Below are 17,435 nucleotides of genomic sequence, written 5' to 3'. Positions count from 1 at the left end.
AATCATATCACTCACCGCTCCATTAACACACTGAAAGACAACACACTGCTGCATGCCAGACCCCCTGATATCCACCCTTCTGAATCCTCTCTCCCACGAAAGGACAGAGTCCACTTGGCCAGACTGCGATGCGGTCACCACCCAGCACTTCTAAGCTACCAGAAGAGGCTGGACGACCGTGTTGTGAACAGCTGCCCAGGATGTAACACTTCACCCCATACCATACAACACATAATGGAAGACTGCATTATACACAATCATGCACACAAACAACACAACATACACTCTATAAAGGATTTGTGGGAAAACCCAGTTTCGGCTGTGGCCTTCCTTGGGGAGACGGGACTGCTCGGACAGACAGTCTAGGGAACGACAACAACAACAACAAGAAATACTTTCAGTATAAAAGAAAAAAAAAGTGTCAGTTCTTAAGTTTATTGGCAAAACAAATCAAATTAGTACCATCATGAAACTAGAAAATAGTTCAGAAATGTGAATTATACATTCTTTTATCAAACAGAGAACACAAGTTAAAATGCTACTGATTAGCACTGCATAACAACATTTGCACTTAAGGATTTCTGTTGACATTACCTACACCACTACATTCAATTGAAGTGAATATAAAAATCTTTGGTAAATATTCACAGAAAATTGAAAGACTGATTGGGGAAGTATACAAGATAAACTAAGAGATATAACATTGTCAATGACAAAGAACATTTTCTCTTCAATTCATTGAGCATCAGTATAAGAGCATTTCCAATATTCACTCCCTGATGTCAATAATTCATATACTAGAATACTTTTTCACATCTGATTAAGACAAAATGTCTTAACCAACTAACTAAATTTTTTTAGTTTTCAGCATCATCATGGTTGGTATCTGAAACCTTCCCTGTGAACCAAAATATATTATGTAGAAAATAAAAAGTACATGCAGCCAATACCACGTCTGGGGTATTGGCTGCATGTTATTGTAGGGTTAAAACCTGCTCAGTAGCATGCAGCTGATACTTTAGGGTCTATATGGGGTGCCCCTATGGACCAGAGCCACACATCATTTTGTCTGTGATGGAGTTAATCTCTATTCAAAGAGAAATGATGCTACTTTATTATACTGCGACTGTCCCTCCTTTATGCTGTCCCCACACTCTTAATACTTTGCTGTACCACTTCTCTGAATATTTATTTCCTTTTTCACCGAACCCTGGGGTAGGGAAGAAAGAATACTGCCATTGAGTGTTCCGATTTGAATTGTAAAAGGTGACAAAAAAGGGACAGGGATAGGAATAGCCATCCTACTCTCTGTAGCTCCAAAGGGGACATTCCTAAAAAAAGCAAAGGCATAAGAGGGCCTGGAAGGAGTTTTCCAACCAAAACCCCCAAGGTTTGGGTATTTTAATGTGCATGAATGTGGTACAGATGAGAGGAAAATGGAAGAGATAGGTAGTATGTTTGTGAGAAGAAAGATGAATGTGATGGCATTGAGTGAAACTAAGGAGTTTGAGTTTGGGAGTGTAGTTGGAAGGGTGTCAGGAGTAAAGAGAGGATAAGGGAGAGAAAGGGTGGCTATACTAGTACATGAAGAGATAGGTAAATGTGTGGTGTAGTGAAAAGAGGTTTCTTTAAGGTTAATGTGGATGATGGTGAAACTGGGATGGGAGATGTGGGTTTTTCATATGGGCCTGGTAGTGAGAAGTGTGTAGAGGAAATGGAGGCTTTTTAGATAGTTTTAAACGAGTGTATAGAGGGTTTAGGGAGAAATGTCAATGTAGTGGTATTGGGAGATCTCAATGCTAGGGTAGATGAACCAATAGGAGTGGTTGGGAAATGTGGAGTTCCAGGAAATAAAAAATTGTAGTGGAGAGATGAAGGTGATGTGTCTAGAGAATTGATGATAGCAAATACAGTGTTTAGGAAGAGAGTAAAGGATAAGTACACATGGGAGAGGGTGGTGGATGGAAGAGTGGTAGATAGGGCTTTAATGGACTATGAACTGGTAGCCAGTATAAGAGTAGTATGAGGTTTGGGTGTATACATTCTAAGGTGTGAGATTTGGGGAATATCTGATAAGTTTTTGGTGGAAGGTAAGTTGAGAGTGGAGAATAGATGGAGAAAGAGGAAAAGGAGAGAAGGTAGGGAGGTGCTTAGAGTAAATTGCTTAAATGAGAAAAAGGAGGAGGAGTATAGGAGGAAGCTGAGAGAAGAGTGAGAGGGAGTGAAGGATAGAGTAGAACTAGGAGCGGAGGAAGAATGGGGATGTTTCAAGGAGGGAGTCACAAGGTGTGCAAAGATTGTGTGTGGAACAAGGAGGATGGGAGGACATAGAAAGAAGGGTAGTGAGTGGTGAGATGATGGTTTTAGAAGAGGAGAAATGAGCATTCACAGATTGGTTACAAAATAGGATGAGAGAACCATACAAAAGGTACAAAGAAAAAGAAGTAAAGCATAAGATAAAGGAGGCAAAGAGGAGAGCAAATGGGCTGGGGATTGCAGACAGTTAAAAAAATGGAGAAAAATGGGAGTTAAACCAGTTGTTGTTTGCTGACGACACTGCGCTTATAGCAGGATCAGAGGAGGGATTGAGGAAGTTAGTGATGGATTTTGGGAAGGTTGTGATAGAAGGAAGTTGAAGATAAATGTGGGTAAAAGTAAGGTGATGAGATGTACAAGGGGAGAGGATGACAGCAAATTGGAAGTGAGTATTAAGGGAGAGAAACTGGAGGAAGTGGATAGGTTTAGATACTTGGGTATGTGGCAGAAAAGGGAAGAGTAGTGAAGGCAGAATGTAGATTGAGGGAAGCAAGTAAATGTCTTGGGGGGAAAAAGTGCAATGAGAAATAGCCATTTGGGAATGGATGCTAAGAGGAGATTGTACGAAGGAATGATTGTGCCGACAGAACTGTATGGAGCAGAAACATGGAAGAGAGGAAGAGTTTAAATGAAATGAAATGCTTGAGAAGTATGGTAGGAGTTACTAGGCTAGATAGAGTGAGAAATGTGGAGGTGAGGAGGAGAGTTGGGGTGGAAAGGGAGTTGGGAGATGGGCCGATGAAAGAGTATTGGGATGGTTTGGACACATGGAAAGAATGAGTGAAGAAATATTAGTAAATGAGGTGTGGAAGGCAAAGGTGGAAGGAGTGAATATGAGGGGGTGACTAAGGATGAGATGGATGGATGGGGTAAACGGGGCATTAGGTAAGAGGGGAATGTCTGTTGAGGAAGGAAGGGAGAAGATAGAAGATTGGGGTGGATGGAGAATGGTTGTGTATGGATGATACTGTGATAGATGGAAGGGAGTGGGTGGAGGATGAGGGGGAGGGAGTATGTGTGAATGATATTTTGATGCAGCCTAAAGGGATTTCTCCCCATCTACTCTTTTTCTGCATGAGGGGACATAGAGGGGGAATCACCAATTAAATGAAGTGGCTTTGCTGTGGATGTACTTTGTCTTGCTACATTGCTTCTGACCCAATGCAATGGGTGAGATGCAGGGATGACCCATCATCCAGGAGGAGCAAGAAAAGAAGGAGGGAGGGGTGGTGAATGGGAGTGGATTATGTGGGGATGAAATGGGTGGGAGTGTATTTATGCCTTTGACTTTGGTTACCTTCCTTGTTAGGGGGATAAAGCCGTTGGTATCTGTATGTACATGGCATACCACGAAAAATAACCTTTTTGCAAAGGTTTTAACCTTGACTGATTTTTCATAATACAAGAAGTACTGTAGTATTTTCATTATGAAAAAGAAAAGATATTTTCTTAGTTATAAAAAGTATAACTTACACCTATAAAACTATTGTTTTACTTTTTTCCATACACACTGGCTATGTACACATGTCTCATGAATGAGGAGTCTTCAAATGCACGAAAGTGTCGAGAAAAAAAAAGTATGAGAAACCATACTCTGTGGAGAGAGAGAGAAAATCCAGACCTGAAAATGTTTTGGTCAATTGTTCAATGAAAGATACATGTCATGAATATTCTTTTGTCCACAGTCACGGGTCAATACTGAACACAGTGGGTGTCAAACGTCTCATATCATGAGATGCTCAGAAAACCAGTAGCAACGACAAGAGCAAAAAAGGTTCTTGAAGCAATCTCTCACCTGAGCCTTACTATACAATATGAAACAAATATTCTGATTTCTGCATCATTTTTGCAGTGGTCACAAAAACGACCAATACGACGAACATTACTTTGTTCTAACATGAAGACACTCTAGGGAATCACAAAATCTGAACTGCCGGTAGTGCCTAAATGTTTGGGTTTGTGCTTCGTTCTCGCTTTGGTCACGTACTAATAAGCACAACTTTTTTTCTCCAACAAATACGCTAACGATAATCACAAAAATCTAAACTACTGGAAATGCCTCCTATTCAAATCTACATTTCCTAACACAAAAACCAGTGTGTCTTGTATTTTTGCTTCAACAGACCCTGGTTACCAATTGAATAAAAAAAGTAATACCATGGGTACAAAGACTGTCAATTATTTTTGGTAAGCCACCAATATGAATCTTTGAATTTCTGAATGGTATGTTAAAATATACATCTTACATATATATATATATATATATATATATATATATATATATATATATATATATATAATACTTATTAATCAAGAGCAAAGTAGCATTTAAAAATACCAAAAATTAGTACTCAATGCATCCAATAACAAGATATCAACAGGAAAGTCACATCATTACATGACTTACAACTATATACAAGAGATTTCCCATTCATTTTCCATGACAGGTTTCTGGTAATAGATGCCTACTTCAACTGAAATATGGTAAAAACAAAATATCTTGGAGAAACTGCTAACACCACATCTCTTTGAAAAAATAATTTTATAATTTTCTTACTTATATTTCTAAGTACAATATTCTCCTACAGAATTTAAAAATATCAACAACAGAATGTATCCATAAATTTATTTTACGCTTCTGTAGTCACTAGTCATGGAGTCTACAAATTAAATAAATATTCTTTTATCAACTTTGTAGCCATGGCTTTTCAATGTACGGTAACCTGTAGGTTGTGAGATCTTGTGTAGTTCCTCAGTTGGAAGAATTCATCTTCAGTGACATTCCATGAAGAAACGGTGAGTGCCTGGAGGGCAGGGCACGTATCCAGCAGATAGTACACACTGACAGCTGTGAGCGGGACCTAGTAAGAAGTAAAAATAATTGTTTAAGCAACAGTCATAAACATACTGTACATATAAACATATTAGCTGACCCAGGGCGGTGGGCGGGGTGCAGGGATGACCCGTCATCCAGGAGGTGCTCAGATGAGAGGAAGGGTGGGAGGGGTGTGGAGTGTATTTGGGGATGAAATGGGTGGGAGTGTTTTTATGCCTTTCCCTTTTTGGCTACCTCCCTTGGAAGGGGGAAAAAGCCTTGGTATATGTATGTATGTATGTATGTATGTACATATAAACATATACTAAAAGGCAGAGCTGGGCATGTTCCTCACTGCATTCCTAGGTGCATCCCTCGGTGTCCTGACTGACACATATATAGTCAGGACACTGAAGGACTTGCCTAGAATGCACCCAGCTCTGCTAAAAGGACCCTTCATCCTACTGAGGAGATGGCCAGCCAATGCAAGCATCCACTCTTCACTCATTTGTTGTCCCTTTTGTGTGGATGAAAAGCCATCCCATTCCCCTGCCTACTGTTTGGGTCAGAAGCAATGCAGCAAGACACAGCAACTTCATAGCAAGGCCGGACAGCCAAAGCTGGTTTACCCCTGACCACTTCATTTACATGGCAATCCTTCCCCCCCTTTTATCTTTCGTTACATCTCAGCTTTGCCTGGTTGTCTTTCTCTTTTTCCTTCTCATTCAATTTGTTCACCTTCAGACCTTCTCTACCTCCACTTCCACTTAACCTCTACTCGTTATTTCTCTTCCTCCAGATAATGATCTAACAATCCAATGCCCTCTTCCCTGAATACATTTACATCTCACACTCTTCCAATCCTCCTTCTGGGCACCACTGCATAGTCCATTAACACCCTCTCTATCATGCTCCCACTACTTTGGCCCATGTATACTTATGCTTGTCTATCTTCTTAAACACTGTGCTCATTATCATTATTTCTCTTTTAATACACATTTCTAAAATCTCTGCCATAGTTCGTTCCAGCCACTCAATGGTTCTCTACTTCTCCATCTACCTGCTATCTACTCTAACACTTAAGTTCCCCCATCACCACTTCTCCATCTACCTCCTCATCTCCTACTCTAGAAATAAGTTCCCCCACTACCACTATATTTACTTTCTCCCATGATTTTCTACGCTCACTTAAATAAGTGGAAGGGCTGCGAGCTAAATAAAGAGAACAGTTCTCTGTGTTCAGCTCACCACCCTTCCACTCATTTGTCTTCCATACTTCAACACTTAAATCCAAAACACTTTCTTCTTCACTTTTCTTGCTAACAGATTCATATTCACTCATAAAAACCCAAATCTCCCATCTTGATTTCACCTTTACCCATATTATCCTTGAAGACACTTCTCTCCATCCCACTATGCACTTACCTAACCCATCACTCATCAGCAATGCCACCCATTCCCTCCCTTGCTTCTGACACCCTACCCACCATGATCCTTAAATCCTACTCACCCCTTTTCATTTTTTTCATTTAATGCTAACTAATCCATACTTCTTCAGGAAGAAGAATAATGGGACATACACATAAATGTACCAAGGACATTTTTTCCCTTAGAAGGGAGGTAGCCAAAGTCAAAGACATAAATCCACTCACACCCATTTCATCCTCACATACTCCACTTCCATTCACCATCCCTCCCTCCCTCTTTTCTTGGCTCCTGGATGATGGAACATCCCTGCATCTCACCCACTGCTCTCAGTCACGAGCAATGCAGCAAGACAAAGCACATCCACAGAAAAGCTGCTTCATTCAATCAGCGAACCCCCCTATCTGTCTCCTCATACAAAAAGAGAAGATGGGGAGAAATCACTTTGGGCTGTGTCAAAATATCATTCACACATATTCCCTCCCACCCCATCCCCAACTCACTCCCTTCCATGAATCACAGCATCATCCATACACAACCATTCTCCCCCTACCCTTATCTTCGGTCTTCTCTCTTCCTTCCTCAACAGACATTCCCCTCTTTCCTAATACACTTTCTACTGCATCCTTCCATCTCATCCTTACTTGATCCCTTATATTCAGTCCCTCTACCTCTGCCTTCCACACTTCTTTTACTAATCTTTCTTCACTCATTCTTTCCATGTGTCCAAACCATCCCGATACTCTTTCATCAACAGGTCACTAAAACCTAAATATTACCTACTGAAAAATATGAAAATTACGGGTACAAAATATAATAAAAGAGCTCTTGAACCCCTATCTCCATTACAGTACATCACATAACCATAACCTATTATTATTCACTGAATATCCAAAATCCTTACATGCTCATCCGAAGCCAAGTCAATGCGTCTGGAGCAGGTCAGCGGGTTAGTGGCTAATACAGATCGAAGATAATCATCCGTCATGAATTCCATTTCTGCCTTAATGCACACAGCCTCAAGATGTTTGCACCACATCATGAAGTACTCAATGCACTCCCCTGTAAAGTCAATCATATTTTCATGTATTAATCCATTGGGTATTGTCACTGGCTCATCACACTTAACCTTTTCATTTTGTGTGTGTGTTACTTCCCTTTCTGTTAACTTACAAACAGACAAACAGGTGTGTGGAAATGTGCTCAGGTTATGAAATACTGTTTACTTACTACTGACAGCAGCCTCTTTCCATACTTGTAAATGCAAGTCTACAAGGGATTGAAAGTATTGGCCATTGTTTCTGAGCGCCTGGTCATCTTCAATAGTGCCAGTGGTGATGCGTAAAGTAGAAAGATTACGACACTGCTCTCCCACAAGCATGATATGGCAGTAGTTGACGCATTCACCTGGAATACGTAAAACTCAGTATACATTAACTTTTTCCTGTAAAATTATGAAAAAAAAAGTGCATACATACATAGCAAAGGCTTTTTCTTTTTATAAGGGGGGGGGTTAATTCAAAGCACTCACACACAATATATACTATTTACATACATATACCAAGGGCTTTTTTCCCCTTTACAAGGAAGGTAGCCAAAGTCAAAGACATAAATCCACTCCCATTCCATTTCATCCCCACATACTCCACTCCCATTCATCACCCCTCCCCTGTTGTAAGGGGTAAAAGGCCCTTGGCATATGTATCTAAATATACATATACTAAGTTTTTTCCCCCATACATGGGAGGTAGCCAAAGTCAAAAGGCATAATTCCACTCTCACCCATTTCATCATTAACCCCTTGAGTACCGGATGTGTATTTTGTGACACCCGCGTGTCACGGCTCAGTGCACCCGCCAGGAACCGAGCGTGCTCCCCGTGACACGCACGTGTCACAGTTATAAGCTGTGTGTATTGAGGGCTCTCAAGGCCTCGGTTTCTGTGTTATTTCTACCCACGTGGTGGCAAGTGTCTGTGTTTACAAACATAAGGCTCCAGCCATTCATGGGACGGTTTGAAACGTTTGTTTACGTAAGGTTGACGGGTCGGTAACGAAGGGGTTAATACATGTACTGAATATCCATCTAGTAAATAATACTTGCTGTACAATGTTGGGATCTTCAATGGGGATCTCCCTATCTATATACCAAAGATTCTTCCCCATTATAAGGGAGGTAGCCAGCCAAGGCATGCACATACCCCCACCCTTCACCTCTTTCCCTTTTATCATAGTTTCTTATTAGATTACTACATAGTATCAATGGGGATACACACCACAAATGCTTTAGGAAGTATGGCAGAACATGAAAACACTGCATAACATACTTATCACTAATAAGTTTCATGAAAATACTCAAGAAAAGATTTAACTACTCTGACCTATGAACAAGACTATTACAAACTATATTTTGCATAAGAACAATAGAATTTAAGGATGATCATGGGGAGAAAAGAATTGAAGGCAGAGGGAGCGATTCAGTCTCTTTCTCGTGGCTAACTAAATGAGTAATTACATAAAGCTGGAGGGGGACAGGAGAGGAACATAAAATAAAAATTTATTTACAGTTTAACTGAAGTGTTGTTAGGGAGTGTGCCAGCCCAGTGATGGCAGCTGAAAATCCTTTTCCGAGTCCTGCTGACATTTCAACCTCAAGGGACCTGGAAGAAAGCACATATATCATATAGAACAAACATTTCAAAACAAAAGTTAATGAAATATAAGCTCTTTCATTACAGATATATACTTTAAAAGATTTTGTCTAGCTAAGGATTGGTACTGGTGGCGAGTGTAAGTACATAGTCTCCTAATTGCAGGTTCAAGTTCTACACTCTTGCCCCAATATTTCAACTTCATAAGGCTTAAGTAACAGCACTGGCCAGACAACAATACAAAATATCTTCCTTGAGTGACTTAAGGATTAATCTGGTCGATATTGCCAGTTACCCGGAAGTCATGGGTCTCATTCAAATGAGACCTGGGGCAACGGACAGACTAGTTGTCTTGTAAGTGTGGGACCATTTCCATGTCACCAACTTTTAGTAGTTGAAAGGGAGCAATTATCAGTTGTCAGACATTCGTGTGTGGAAAGGAGAAGGGAATAAAACTGAAGTTGAAAGAGAGAGAGAGAGAGAGAGAGAGAGAGAATCTTGACCCTAGACCAGAAACTAAGTGTCAGCCCCTCAAATCAACACCTCCAGATGTGGTCAACATGTTGACAGGTTTTGGAGATGGGCAGCAGATACACTTTGATCATCATCTTCCTAACCCACATCTTCAGGTATCAATTCTTGGTTCCTGGATCTAATCTGAATTTAAATAATCTTACTTGAGATCTCCAATGCGAGGTAGTGCCAATAGTCTTTCATCTTCTACATACAATTTGGCAAATTCAATATTGGGGCACATTTTCCCAATCCATTCAATTTCTTCTAAACAGGGCTCAAACAATGCCTGGAAAAATTTATTTTTAAAGAGTGATAGAGACAATTTTGAAGGTACAATTAATAAAGGTAACTAATAGGAGATTATGATAGATTATATAGTACTTACAATATACTAGGTATGGTCAATTAAAGACTGACTTATCAATACAGCGAGCATCTCCCAATTTTAGTTATCTGAACATACCTGAGTTTGGTCAAAGTAAGTCAATCTGAACATCTTCCCTTCTGCTTTCTTGGAATGTCTTAATCGACTTAGTACTGCACCCAACTGGTCAGAGAGCAGTTCTTTGATAAAAGCTGCATGAAGAAGAACAAACTGAATTGCTTCTGGGGTAATCTCCCAGCACTTATAAATGCCTAGTCTTTGAAGTTTTTTACAGCCGTTGACGAGAGTTTCAATCCCAAGGTCCGTCACCTTGTCAGATATGGACACATTCACATCACATAATTCTTTGCAGTTTTCACTGACTTTGGTAAGAATCTCATCACTGCACTTGCTAACCATGTTCAGTATAGTAAGATTTTTCATCGACTGTACTCTCTCTAGAGTTATGTTTCTAATGCCCTCGTTAATAGAACCAGGAAGTCTCATGTTATAAAACAAGCCACTGAGATCCAATCTTTGTATTTGAGGGAGCAGGAGAACCTCCAAGCAGGTAATAAGACCAACAGCTCTTCTTTTTTGCCCCACAGACTGGTGTATTGTTTCGATGACTTTGATGATGATGTTCTCCACAATAAAACTTGGCAGCATGCTGATCATTGAAGAGATAGTTTTGGTTGTGGCTATCTGTCTCTCAGGATCTGGATTTGATTCCTCCAGTTTTACCTAAAAAAAATAATAAAATTTTAAGATTTACAAGAATAAGTGGTATACACCCCATAAAAGTATAATAAAAACAACAGAAAAATAAGAATGTCACAGGTCTCACCAGTACAACAAATGAACTGAAAAAGTTACAACTACTGAACAAAAGCACATATAAAACTATACAAAATAATGATCAATCAATCCATTGTCCTAGGCCTCTCATGTAGAAGACCCATAGCTCTCAGATAACCAGCAACATCCATGAGATTGGCCCACAAGTTACTCCAGGAAGAGATACTAATTTGTTGTCTGGGTAGGGCTAAAGTAGGGCAATGTAAAATGAGGTATTTGGTCTCTTCTGTGTTTTGTTTGTATCTAGAGCAATTTGCATCTGTGGCAGGGCTTATTCCATGCTTGTGGGACTGGTAAAGTAAGAACTGGATGCAAGAAAAATGTCAATTGAGCATAGAAGAGGGAGTGCAAAAGATACGAAAACATGGAGAGTGGTTGTAAATGGATAAGGAAATTATACATATACCAAAGGATTTTTCCCCCTTTATAAGGGAGGTAGCCAAAAAACAAAGGCATAAAAACCACTCCCACCCATTCCATCCCTATCACACTCCACTCTCTTCCCTCCCTCTTATCTTGGCACCTCCTGGATGACGGGTCATCCCTGCATCTTGTCCACTACTATGGGTCAGAAGCAATGTCGCAAGGAAATCAAATGAGTTAAATGAATTTTCTTCTTGTCTGCTTCATACATTCTCAAGTGAATGGGGGCGGGGGAGTGCTATATAATGAAAGGTTTACAAGCTCTGAGTGTCAGACCCGGCTGTCCTAGTGCTGTGTCTTACTACACTGCCTCTCAACTGAGCAGTGTCGCAGGATACAGGGATGACCCTTCATCCATGAGGTGCTATGACACAAAGAACAACAAATGAATTTTTGGATGGATGTGGGATGAGTGTAGGTTAGGTGTATGTTTTGATTTGACTGCCCCTCTTGTTAGATGGAAATGAATCTTGGGCCTAATCCAGATGTGGCAAGTCAGTCCCTTGAGGTTGCACTGGTAGATGGTTCTATAGGTGGTATTGAAGTTGGAAACAGGCACTTGTCATATGATCACCACTTGTCATTAAGCATTGTTTCAAAGACCAAACTATTCCATACTAAATTACATACCCACCCGACATAAAATGAAAAGAGAAACTCCTTCCAAGATACAAAGGATTACAAAGGAGGAGCATGCCAATGGGAGACTTTTTGGTCCATAACTAGGTTGGATGGAGAAAAACAAAAAAAAAAGATAAGCAAATAAATAAATATGATAATACTATAAATAATAAATGAAATAAATAAATAGGTAAAGTTAAATAATAAACAAACAAGTAATAGTAAATAATAATAAATTGAGATATATAATAATAAATGATAATCAATTCAATAATAATAAACAAACACACAAATAACAAATAAAGAATCAAACTACACCATATACATTTACTTTGAAGTCACTATCTAATGCTAAAATAATAAATAATTATATATGATAATCAATCCAATGTTAATAAACAAACAGACAAATTATAACAAAGAATCAAAATACACCATCTACATTTACTTTCAAATCACCATCTAATGCTACAACATTACCAATACTAAACTGGCTTGGAAACTGACATTGTACGATTTAGATGCATTTACCACAAAAAAATATTAAGACATATTTTGAACTACACAATATTCTACAAAATTTCTTTAGATTTATTTATGGTTCAACTTAGTAGGTGTGACGTGATATTTCTGAGCCATGGGTCTCCTACAAGGAAGGAATAAGACAATAGATGGAATGACATTATGATTATATGAAATGGTAAGACTATATAAGATCTACAGTATCCCTTGTTAATCACTAATAATAAACACTACATGTCTTCAACAAGAGAGACCAGGTTCAATGGACTGAATCACTAATAATAATCTTACTATACATTAAGTGGCTACAGGCAGAGCAGCCATAAATTTGATGAAAAATACAGCAAAATTTATTCCAATAAAGCAACTATAAGCTGCCCTTTGAGCCCACATACTGACTTTCTTACTACTCTGACACAATTGTTAATAAGCTAACGATAAGGTTTTAGGGTCCACACATCAAGAAACGGCTACAAAGTCAAATACCCCAAATTTGTGAATCGTGACAGCCAGCACCATAAAGCAGTGGTGCTCCAAGGAATCCACATCTTTGTATGGCGCCATGTAGATGGTATTAGTCCGATGATAAAAACAACTGAAAACAAAATAAAAATAACAGGGACTTTGTAGTCCAATTATTTACATGGTTCATGCTGGTATGACGTCATTGCTACTTTAATGTCATTGTGCATTAATATCAATAGATATCCACCGTTGCATGATTCTGTACACTGAACATTACACTCTTCAATTATTAATAAGATTAAACTTGCCTTTTCTATAAAATGACCTTGTGGATGAACTTGTTTCAAAGTATTACAAAAACTTCTTTAATACTTCAAAGAATAAACTTATGGATATAACACTATTATATATACACAAGATCACCTACGACTGCTTGGTATGACCACTTAAAACTTTCTAACAAGTCTTAACTATGATACATTAGTATAAAATTTGTAATCCACCAATCCCGCTAAGCTTGAGCGTCTCAAAACAATGCATCCGATTCCTTGCCCCATAATTTGCAATATAAGTAAGAACGATGAAATTTAACTTTCCTCAAGAATATTACATATTTTGGCATATAAAGTAATAATATAATCTTTATAATAATAATTACATAAAAACTTTATGTAAACTTATACGAGCTATGATAAACAAGAAATATATATAGTACTGAGCAACTGAGTTGCAGTGTTCGAACAAATTTGTTTACATTTCCAACACAAAACGAAGAAAATATATATATATTTTTTTTTCTTCTATAAACTGCAATAAAATATTATTAATTCTCCATAGCACAACATTGGGTTCCATGCTCCCCATAAACCTTTTAGGTGTCAATATACTCTCATTTAATAATACGACGCATGAGGCAAGACGTCTCATTTCTCTCTCTCTCTCTCTTTTTGTCTTCGCCTCATTTGTCTCTGTATTTTTTCTTTTTTATTCAACCCTTTCTTATATGACCTATCTAATAATATTGCATTATGCATTGTATTTCGTTATCTACCGATAATAAATCATCGCAAATCTCCACTGAATATATTGCAGGAAGAAAGAGGTTGTACCAAAAATAAATCTCACCATAAACTAAAACTTTAACAAGCAGGTAAGATTGTACTATCTCAATCTTTCAACTATTTACGAATAGTATGCCCAATTTTGTCACGGTTATTTTTGTTGAATCGTCATCGCCTGAAGGTCGTACTCGATCTCGATGTTGATCACCTAAAAAGTCGACTCGTGCTTACGGCCAGTGACCGTGCTGTCCAAGCAGAATCAAGTTTTTTATGATAAGCCAGGAATGGAATCGCAAGTGATAGCGCTGACAAAGTACTAAGAGAAACAGCATTTTAAAAGACTTCTTCAAGTGTTATCTATCTCATTAACAAAATATTTTTGTCTAAGCAATATATCTTTCACTGATCGAGCTAACTCCCATCATATGTTGCTAGGCCTGTACACACTGAGCTTCGTGAAGTGCCAAGACGTTACCCAACGTGTAGTTTCGAGGGTTTTTGCAACACGCCGCGTGATTCACGACGGTTCTAATTTCAAGTAGTGGGACAGTGCCCATCTTGACGCATACTAACCCCTTTCTTTTCTTTCTTTGCGGAAACCCAAAAATGACCGCTCACTGTCGGCATGGTTTGCGGGACAAGATTTGGACTTGGAATGGGGTTAGAATAAGGGTTAAGAGTGGGATCAGAATTAGAGTTAGGACTGGGATTTGGATCGAGGAGAAGGAGGTAGCGATGGGTAATCCTGTTTCTAAAAGTATCAAGACTGGGACTATTGACTACATGGAATGGGATATGATTTCACTCCTGGATGCTATTGGGGAAAATGAGTACTTGAATATATTGGTGCCTGTTTGGTAAGTGTGCTATTTTATGTTGTGACTGCATCTAGTTATTCGTGTATTTGTTGGGTGTAATTTTCTTTGTTTACGTCAACTAAATTGTCTGTGATTTTGTACATCATTTGTTGTCTGTGCATTCGTCTTCTTGTTTGATTCAAGTGGTCCAAGTTTAATGTCTTATTTTAACCTAGTGACTGATGTAGTGTGTCTGTAATCGCGTCTGATCCATCTTGATGCTTTATCTTGAGTGGACTCTAATTTTGTATATGTCATTGTTAGTGTATGGAACCCAGATGGTGTCGCAATTCCCTATGTGTGGCCGAACGAATGTCTTATAAGCAAGAATTTTGATGTTTGCGTTGCATCTCCTTAGGTTCCTGCGCAGGAATCCCAGGGCTTGCCATAGCCCTGATGCTGTTCACATGTGTGGGCCCACCTCATGACTGCTGAAATATGGACCCCCAAGTATTTGTGCTGGGAAACTATGTCCAGGTTTGTGTTATGTAGTGTATAGGTAAATTGGGTAGTTTGGTTAGTACGGGTGAATCTGATGTGGTGACATTTGTCAGGTCTAAACACCATTTGCCACTTGCCTTCCCAATTTTCAAGGGCACGTAGGTCATTTTGTAGTTGACAATCGTCTCTGTTACCTATCAGCCTATATACTAAACTACCGTCCGCAAATAGCCTAGTAGTAGAGGAAAGTGGTAGTGGGAGATCACTTATGTAAGAAAGGAAGAGAAAAAGTCTCAAGGCAGTGCCCTGGGGAACCCCATAAGTTAGAGGAACAGTTAAGGATTGACTACCTCAAGAACAATGCGCTGTTCTCGAGAAGTCAAGAGCGTCTTAATCCAGTGAAGAATTGGTACTCGTATGCCATAATAATCTATTTTTGCTAACAGTCGTTTGTGTGGGACTTTGTCGAAGGCTTTGGTAAAGTCCAAAGCTATGGCCTCTACTTGTCTAATTTTGGGGTTGTTAAGTAACTGGGATATGTTATGTGTTGTCTCTAGTAATTGCATCTTACAGGGGCGTTTTGGCCGAACGCCGTGCTGATTTTGAATCAGTATTTTATGCCTATCAAAGTGGTCCATTATATGTCTATGGATAATATATTCTAAATTTTTCCAGGGGGACTGTCATCGAATTTGAAAATTGGTGTCACGTTTGCCAAAAGCCAGTCACGGGGAAGAGATCCGGTTTGAACTCTCACCTTTCTCACCATACACCAGGTAGGGCGATGCTCTGTCAGCGATGATGCCTCACGAAGTCCCTCCACAAGGCCCTATCAGCATATAGCTGCACTCTCTCCACCTCCTCCATAGTTCTTCCTCATGACTCTATGGCTTGTCTGGTACCGTCTCTCTATCTCTTCCTGGGTCTTGAACTGTCTGTGAAAATATAACATGCAGGACAGGAGCAAACACACCAACATTGGCCTTAAGTATCCTGCGGGGTACATTGTCAGGTCCAGTTGTTTTAGTCGCGTCTACCTCAAATAGTAGATTTTCGATTTCTTGGCCGTTTATAACCAGGAGAGGAATTGTTGGGTGTAATGACGGTGTATGTCCGGAAGGTCTGCATCAAGATCTAAATATACCTAGATCTTGGTCTGCATGTTCTTGTGTAAAGGCAGTCTGAAATTGCGTGTTTAGTTCATGTGCTTTTCCATGTGAATGTGCAACCAAGGAGTCGTGTAATAGTGTTGTAATATCGGTAGAGCCTTGTCTGTGTGCTTTGAAAAAGCTGTAAAATTTCTAAGGGTTTTGTCTGTTGTTTGTGAAGAAAGTGGCGGTGTAACTAGTTTCGGCATGTCGCATTTCTTTCTGGAATATTTTGTGTGTGTTTCTGTAGTCTTTCCACTGTCTTGTATCGTTGTAACGTTTTGCTGCGTTGTATGCTTTTACTTTGTTTCTGTGTAAGGTCTGTAATTGTCTATTGAACCAGGGTGGTGACCAGTTTCGCGTAAGAGTTTTCTTTGGTATGTGTTTGTTCATAGCGTCTTGTATTACGTCCTTTAGACTGGGTCAGTTAGCTTCCACTGAATTGCCCATCGTGTTGCTGTCCAGGAAAGATTCCTTGAGGTCTGCTAAGTCTCGGGATATGACACTCATGTCGGCTCTGTTGTATAAGTAAATGTTCCTGTGTTCTTGTGCCTGCTTAGTTGGTTTAATGTTTGCATCACCTAGTATCATGTCATGATCGGTCAGACCTGGTACTACTCGTGTTTTTGTAATGAGTGAAATGTTCATGAGGAACAAGTCTAACGTGTTGGATGTAACTCCATGTCTTATGTTAGAGTTGCTTCTCATGACACTAGTCTATGTGCGTGTTGTTTCATGCATTGTTTGTGAGAATGTCTATAATTTTTTCTTGTAGTCTCTTGGCATCTATATCCGAGTGGACAAGAAACAACACTCTCGCATTTATATTTATTTATTGTTTATCTGGTCCTAGTCCGCCAGAGTGCTCTGTATGACCGACATTTTTTCTTAACTGATGCATAATATATGTATACAAAGCTTACACAAGAAATACACTCAGCCAAAATTAAGTAT

At 39.2% G+C, this 17,435-nt stretch overlaps 1 protein-coding gene across 3 annotated transcripts; it reads right to left on the bottom strand.

Moving 5' to 3' along the window:
• Positions 1 to 421: 421 nt before the first annotated feature.
• On the bottom strand, positions 422 to 13,517 carry LOC143039483 (uncharacterized). 3 transcript variants are annotated; one of them, XM_076209589.1, is made up of 8 exons: positions 13,283 to 13,517; positions 12,996 to 13,104; positions 10,185 to 10,829; positions 9,883 to 10,007; positions 9,120 to 9,214; positions 7,787 to 7,963; positions 7,461 to 7,618; positions 422 to 5,177 (listed from the first exon to the last, which is right to left on the bottom strand). In XM_076209589.1, the coding sequence occupies exons 2-8, from the start codon at positions 13,071 to 13,073 to the stop codon at positions 5,025 to 5,027; spliced, it is 1,431 nt and encodes a 476-aa protein (XP_076065704.1). In that variant the 5' UTR covers positions 13,074 to 13,104; positions 13,283 to 13,517; the 3' UTR covers positions 422 to 5,024. The 3 variants fall into 3 exon arrangements, with proteins under 3 accessions (XP_076065704.1, XP_076065705.1, XP_076065706.1); XM_076209590.1 differs by having other exon boundaries at positions 13,402 to 13,507; XM_076209591.1 differs by having other exon boundaries at positions 13,454 to 13,507.
• Between the last annotated feature and the right edge of the window lie 3,918 nt (positions 13,518 to 17,435).

This window comes from Oratosquilla oratoria, chromosome 26, assembly GCF_046742065.1.
Source record: "Oratosquilla oratoria isolate Oo_2021 chromosome 26, ASM4674206v1, whole genome shotgun sequence".
Taxonomy (NCBI): Eukaryota; Metazoa; Arthropoda; class Malacostraca; order Stomatopoda; family Squillidae; genus Oratosquilla; species Oratosquilla oratoria.
The sequence above is the reverse complement of the archived record's forward strand: the minus strand, read 5'-3'. Positions and strand labels throughout refer to the sequence as shown.

Excerpts from the sequence above, each read along its gene's own strand:
- LOC143039483 (XM_076209589.1), bottom strand. The coding sequence starts at position 13,073 with ATGGCGCCATACAAAGATGTGGATTCCTTGGAGCACCACTGCTTTATG. Across the intron at positions 10,008-10,184 it reads CTTACTTTGACCAAACTCAG|GCATTGTTTGAGCCCTGTTT; the intron begins GTATGTTCAGAT and ends AAATTTTTCCAG. Across the intron at positions 5,178-7,460 it reads ACTTGGCTTCGGATGAGCAT|GTCCCGCTCACAGCTGTCAG; the intron begins GTAAGGATTTTG and ends ACTTCTTACTAG.